We start from the raw sequence: 7144 nt of genomic DNA on the forward strand, positions 1-7144 counted from the left end.
ACAGGAATTCCCAATTGCTGTGTATGACAGCTTCCAGCCCCTGTTCTCTCCCGAGTTGTCACTGTGGAAGAGGATCTGCACGCTGTTGGTTTGGGTTTCAATGCGTCCCGGGGACTTCTCTCCACAGAAAGGGCCAAACTCCCTATGGCCAGCTTTGATCTGCCAAGGGAAAGAAGAGTGGGTGGCTTGAGGGGGATCTTTGATCCCTGAGGATTGCTTCACCCTGAGGCTGATGGATGGGGCTGCGGTGGGGTCAGTGGGGCTTAAGCACTACATGTTTGTGGGGCTGTGAACTGAAAGAGGATCACCATTGGCTGAGAAGGTCAAAATCAGACATGATAAGAGACGTGGGTTCAACTGAGCACAGGGCTCCTGCTGGCTTCATCATGCCCATTTAGACTGGGGCAATTTTGGTGCCATCAAAAGGGCACCAGGGAAACAGGACAGGAGAAGTGTGCAGAGCCCTGCTCACCTTGATGTAGTCATAAGGACAGGTCACCTCGGGGTGGTCTTCCACATCAAAGCTGTCCTCGAAGCTCAGGGTGATGAAGAAACCCTCCTCCAGCTCGATGCGGTATAGGCAGTCTGAGCTCTTGGGGTAGGGGCTGGGGAAGTCGGCGCTGGCGACCACCCCGCTCCTCTGGGTGTAGAGGTTGTCGCTGCACTCCACTGAAACACAGCCACGGATCTCTCAGGGCCCTGCCAGTCACATCCCAGCCCTGACCACACTCAGGAGCCCTCCCAGTGGAGTGGAGTCTGCTGGGTGGTCCATGAACCCTGAACGTGGGTCCATGCATGGCGAACCTCACACAGCCAACTTCCAAATATACCTGTGGCATAGAGGGTCCTGGGCTGAGATCTAATCCCAGCTAATCTACATGATGCAGATTCAGAGCTGAGACTAAACCTTTTCATTTCTGTGATTTGAGGAGGTCTATATGGCTTAGCTGAGGAGCATAGCCCATGGGAGAAACCACATCACCTTCCCACACAAGTGGACTGCGGGTCTTGGGTGTTCTCCAGCCCCAGGCTATTGGTTTGTAGGGGAAGAGGCACCTTGTCCTTCCTGGCAGCAGGAGAGGACAGTTTTGCCTGTGTTTGGTAGGTCTGTTGCGTGCTCAGGGACCCCTCTGTGTGACAGTCCCCACGTCCGAGCTGTGCCTGGGCAGTACCTTTGCAGGTCCTGTTGTCGGAGTGGAGGATGTAGCCGAACCTGCAGGAGCAGTAGTACCCGCCGATGTAGTTGTGGCAGTAGTGGTCACATGCCAGCTCCTCATCGCTTTTCTCCAGGCACTCATCCACGTCTAGGACAGAGATAACAAGGAAGGGAGATCACCCTGCAGCTCGTGTCACCTCGTGGGGACATTTGCCACAGCACCGAGAAATTAGTTGTCCCATATGGTGGGTCACACAAGCACCCACTGAGGACCATATGGCACATAAGGACTTCTCTTGCTAGGGTCCCCAAGGCTGCCTGGGATGTGATCCTAGCAAATGTGTTGTGCTACCCTAGCAAGCCAGTCCTACGGGTTTAACTGCTGCTTACCCACAGCGGTGTAATGGGCGTCGAAGCCAGTGAAGCGTTCCTCGTTGGAGAAGTCGGACCTGAATGTGAGGCCCATGTAAGGCCCTGGGGACAGGATCACTTGCTGGCCGGGGGCCTGCTCTGTGTCTGTTGTCTCTCTGCCACAGAAGGTTGCCAGCTCCTGGTCCTCAGCTTCAATCTGTTAGCAGAAAGAACGGGTGAGCACTCGACAGGGCTCAGGACTTGTCCCCTGGGCTCTGCTGAGTGCTTGGATAGCGCAGGAGTTTGACATGTCCCTGGGATTCTCCCGAGTGCTGGTCACCTCTGAATTTTCTCTGTGTGGTGCTGTGGGTGTCTGCAAGCCCAGAGAGCCCATGGTGCTTTCCTGCGGGAGGTCAGGCTGGGCTTGGAGTCATGCTCTGCACCTGAGAGCTCAGGTCTCTGCCTGCGCTTGCCCAGCCTGTCCCCCGCCGGGGCTCAGCAGTGTCTCCATGGGGCTGGCTGCCCGTCTGGCAGCCTGTGATGGCCACAGCCTAAGGATACATCTCTGCACCTCTGGGTACTCCGTCCTGCTCAGCCCTGCGCTGCCTTGGCCCTAAAAATCAATTTCCAGCCATTCCCGCTGCATTCACCTCGCCTTCTGCAGCCAGAACGCTCAGAGCACGGCAAGGTCTGCCTCCCACTGCTCCGGCTCTCTGAGATGTCGTTAATGCAGTAAAGCAATTAAATGTTTTCTGCAAAATGAACACAGAGCTTCAGGTCTGCCTGCTCCTGCCTGTGGTCACCCTCTGAAGCGGAGGCTGAGATCAGGCAGCATCCTGAATGTAGGGAGGAGCTGGGGGGGTGTAAGGGGAGGATGCAGTGAGGGAGCCTGTTTGGAAGGTGGGGTGAGGACGTGGGCAGGCGGCACACAGATGAGAGGATGTGAAAATCAGCCCGAGGCTATGTTATACCTACTCTGAGGCGTTGGTACCTGAGATGCTCCCCATCGCCTTCTCCCTGGGCCCAAATGCTGATCCAGGCAGCAGCATCTGTGCTGCTGGGAGGGCGCTGGGACCCCAGAGGAGCCTCTGCCCATCGTTTTTGCATCTGCTCAAAGGTGTTTCTGCTCCCTGGACTGGCTTGGACAAGCTCTGTCCTGTCTCTGCCACCCAGGGTCCCTGTCGGGTTCCAAACCTGCACTACCGGGCACTGTTTGGACTGGAGCCACATGCCCAGAGGGCTACAGGAGGGGACCAAGGGGCCAACGTGCCCTGTTGTCATGTCAGCATGTTCACTAGCCTCTATGTGCATCCCTTTAAAGCACAGCCATGCCCGTGCCTTCAAGGACTGTAATACCTGTGGAAAACCCTCTATTTTTTCCCTTGAAACCCCCTCCCTTCCTTTTTCCTTGCCGTTTTCCCCAGGACTATTTCAGCTTTGAGCCCATCTCCTTCAAATCCCACCCCCAGCCCCTGTCTCGACCCCAACCTCTCCCAGCTGGTTCCCAGCACCCTGCCTGCTTTCCCCCAGGAGATTTGAATATGAATAACCGCTCGGCTGAGGAATGCGATGAACATCACCAAGCCAGCTCCCTCCGCTCATGCTCGTGCCAAGCCAACGCTATTGAGGCCGCGATGAAGCGTGCAGCCCCCCAGCTCACGCCCAGGGAAAAAAAGCCGCCTGCTCGGGGACCCACAGGGTCCCAGAGGTGTTGCAATGCCATCCCTGGCTTGCGCAGTGTCGGCAAGGTGAGACCCTCCTCCGGCTGCATCCCTGTCTCCTGGAGACCCTCGGTACACACTGGCTGGGGAGAGTCTGGGGCTGAAAGGGAAATTTCCCAGGGCTGAATAAGCAGGCGGAAACCCGCTCACACCAGGGAAAGCCAACGTGGAAATGGCAACTCAGCATGCCTTGACATTGCCTCCAGATATTTTCCATCCTCTCATACAAGCTGGAGCTGGCCAGAAAAGAGAGAGACTTTCCGATGATAAATTTTGAGAATTTGGAGAAAAAACACGCGTCCCGCATGGGGACAAAAACCCAAATGAATTTTTTTTCTTTTTTGTAAAAGAGTGTTTTAAAAAAAAAAAAAAGGAAAACAAGTAATTTGGTATCCATCTGTTTTCAATCCCTTTGAAATATACTGTGGTGCTTTAGAATCTCTTTTAAATCTGAAAGCAAGATTGTTTTGAAATGAAATAGTGTTTCGACTGAAAAACGGGCGCGTCATCACCAAAAGCGAAGGAAAACGGCATTTCGGCCCCGACCCGCAGTCTTGGCTGTGGAAGCACGCAGCACGCAGCCGTTTCTGCAGAAACTGCTTTTTCTTAAGAAAAGCTGTGGGAAGGAGCAATTTCCAGCCAGTTCCTTCATGCGGGGCTGGTGGCTGTCACCTCTGCAGGGACACACGAGCCACCGTGCGAGCTCCCATCCCTCCCTTCCAGCCCCAGCTGGCATGGGACCCACTGTGCTGCACCATGGATGCACGAGAAAACCTCCCTGGTGCCCCATGTATTGTCCTGAGGATGCTCCCACCAAGGAGCCAGCCCCACCGCCACCCCCAGCATCCCTGGATACAGCTCCGGAGTGGCAGGATGAGGCCCGAGAGACCCTCGCTCTCCTCACTGAAGGTATCCACGGCCCCTTATCTGTGACAGGTCCCATGCCCCGAGCCACAGGGAGCAGAGACAGCCCTCCAGCAGTAAACTAAACAGAGAGGTCATCATCCCTGGTTAATATTTGCTGCTTCTGCTGAGGACTGTATACTTTTTCATAGATCATTTACATCCAGCGAGCAGGCTGGTAATTAAATCCTGGTTGTTTGTTTGGAGTTTCTCCCTCTCGGGTCACGATGTCGACGTTTTCACTAGAGAAGATGTGTCCCTGAGGGAAATATCAATTGCCGCAGAGAAATTCCCTATAAAAATACGCTGAAAGAATCCTCCTTTGAAAAATAAAATATAGCGACACTCTCGTGCCTTGAATTTACCCTTGCCACAGCCTCCCGCCGTCTTCCCTGTTTCTGCTTCCCTCCTCATTCCCTCTTTAAGATTTCTGCCCCTCTGGATGCAGAAAGATGGGGGTCCCACCCCTGCTGTTGCTCTGTCCCCCTGCATTTTGGCTTGGGCTGTGGCTAAGAGAAGTGATGACCCAAGCTGTGTGGCCCCACTCTGTCCCATATAGATTTCCCCCTTTGGGGCAAGAGGCGGGAGCTGGGGTGCCCTGGCTCGGCAGCAAACGCTGCTGCAGGGCATGGGCTGCTGGGGATGCCGGAGCAGTGATGCTCCGGAGATGCCTCCTGCAGCGGGTGGGTTAACGGAACACCACGAACACCAAGGGGAATTTGGCCCGGCGGTTCAGTCTCTGCCGCCGGAGAGGAGCAGGCAGCCGGCAATACGGAAACGCAGCCGCCAACCCCCTCCCCTTCCAACCCTCCAGGAATGCACTAATTGGACTGATGAAGGCCAAACATACCACTTGTAATATATATAAATGGCTCATTAGGCAGAGGAATCGCAGTGCTGGGCTGAAGACACTGGGAACATGACATGGGGAGGAGACGCTCGGAGACAGGGAAGGGCATGAAACAGCCCCTGCTGAGCTGCCTTGCAGTTTGAGTGCACGCAAGAAGGCAACACCCAGATGAAGGGGTTTTTATTTATTTTTTTTTGCAAAATGACTGCTGCTGCTGCAGTTGGAATGGGAATGGCAGGGATGGGACAGCCCCAGCAGGAGCCTCCACCTAGGTCTCCTGGAGATCCTCTCCCTAACATGCATGCGTCCTCTCCCTGATGTGCATTAAGGGTCCTCTCCTGTGCAAACGTGCACCTGAACTTCCACGGGAACATACATGGCAGCTGTGCTGTGGGGGAAAGGGGAGGATGGCTGGTTTCCCCTGCTGCGGACTTGGCTTGGCGTCTGCGGACTGACCCCTCCTGAGGGTTGCTGCGTCCTCATGCCCTATTTCTGGACCAGGCTTGTTTCCTGGGGGGACTGGGGGTGCAAGGAGAGCCCAGGTGGGATGCTGGTGTGCTGACGGAACTGCTGGCTCGCTCCCATGCCTGTTCCTCCTCCTTCCCTTGCACAGGGGGCGACCGTGGTCCCCAGCGGTGAAGAGGGTGGCTGGTACCACCAGACTCCTCTAAGCAGAGCCAATGGGATGGGAAAGACAAGCAGCAAAGCCCGGGACCTCCCCTCCTCCCAGCTGTCTCTCAGGATTTGAAGTGCTCCTCTTGGGATCCCACACTCCCAGGGCACGGATTACCCCCCTGGCTGAGGCCGGCTGACAGCACCAAAAGAGGATGCTCTTCTCCTGACCCCTCAGTTCATGCCAAGCCCTGATTTATGCCTCCCCCCGCCCAACTTTGAGCAGAGGAAGGTGTAAATGTGTCCTGTGCACTCTTCTCACAGCCTCAGGCTGGGCATGCACTGCCCTGAATGCAGCATCGAGCTCCTTCCCTCTCCCCTGCCAGTGCCACGTCGAGCACCGAGGGTGTCCCCAGGGACAGTGCCGCCGAGCACTTGGCACGGCGCAGCACGCAGCCCTGCCCCATGTGAGCTGCCCGCGGCAGGGTATGGCACACTGCAAGCCCGGGACGCTGCGTGCAAAGCCAATCTGCTATAAGCCCGAAATGTCACACCAAACCTCAGGGAGATGTGGCTCCATCCCATCGCAGATCTTTCATAATCCCCCTCCCTGAGCACCGCTTCCCGGGGCGATGGCACTAGTTGACGCTCTGCCTGCAGCCCTGCCTGCAGCCCTGCCTCCACAACTTGGTCCATACACCTGTTTTCCCCTCACCAGTCCCTCACTGGGGCCGACAAAAGCTTCCTCCTGCACTCGGCTGGGCCCCTGGCCACCCTTGTGCAAATTTATTTGCAGCCACTGATTTTGCTTGAGAAGCTTGCCCAGCTCCTGGGCACCCACACATGGGGTTAGCAGGAACCCTGCCTGGGTGAGCGCCTTGTGGCACAGATCCTCCCTGAGAACATGGGTGTGAATAGGAGCTGCAGAAAAGTGTCCCAAGTGCCACACGTGGGCAGGAGCCTGAACACAACGCAAAGACATGCATCCAAGGTAGACTTGGATAGTGTCAGGGGAGATGGGACCCACTGGACCCACCTTTGTGGGGACCCACCTTTCACAGACCCCTCTGCCCTCCTGCTCCCATGCACAGTTGGAGAGACCCATCACAGATGGCCCCTGGGCTTCACGGGGTGAAGCCTCCGTGGCACGTGCTGAAACCTGACAGGTCTCAAGCATGTGCCATCCTGAATCAGGACCCAGTGGTAGGGATTGGGGTGAAGAGATGTGACCCCATAAGGATCATAAGCCAGCAAGGACTTGCCATGGGCTCACTGGAGGGAAATTTAGGAGCTGGTCCCAAGCTGGCTGCCAAGCCCTCAGGGGTCCCCTGAATTTCATTCCAGGGCTTAATCAAGCAATGTGCAAAACCTCATGGACAGGACCCCAGGCTCAGATCTCCCTAACAAGCGTGGGGATTTACTCTTGAAGGCCCCTCAGAAGTCAGTATTTCATCTCCCATCTCTGGCCCTCCACTGGGATTTCATCTCCAATCTCCCCGCCTCTGCCACAGCACTCCTCAGGGACACCAGTCAAGTCACTTAACCGGATTT

At 56.0% G+C, this 7144-nt stretch overlaps 1 protein-coding gene across 1 annotated transcript in view; it reads right to left on the reverse strand.

Moving 5' to 3' along the window:
• MASP1 (mannan-binding lectin serine peptidase 1 (C4/C2 activating component of Ra-reactive factor)) overlaps window positions 1-7144 on the reverse strand; it is a 26780-nt gene that overhangs the window by 12070 nt on the left and 7566 nt on the right. The window contains 4 exon segments of the mRNA XM_009883355.1: window positions 3-159; window positions 473-669; window positions 1173-1304; window positions 1547-1724. Coding sequence (XP_009881657.1) covers window positions 3-159; window positions 473-669; window positions 1173-1304; window positions 1547-1724 — 664 coding nt within the window.

The sequence above is a fragment of the Charadrius vociferus genome, unplaced genomic scaffold (assembly GCF_000708025.1).
Source record: "Charadrius vociferus isolate BGI_N301 unplaced genomic scaffold, ASM70802v2 scaffold214, whole genome shotgun sequence".
Taxonomy (NCBI): domain Eukaryota; kingdom Metazoa; phylum Chordata; class Aves; order Charadriiformes; family Charadriidae; genus Charadrius; species Charadrius vociferus.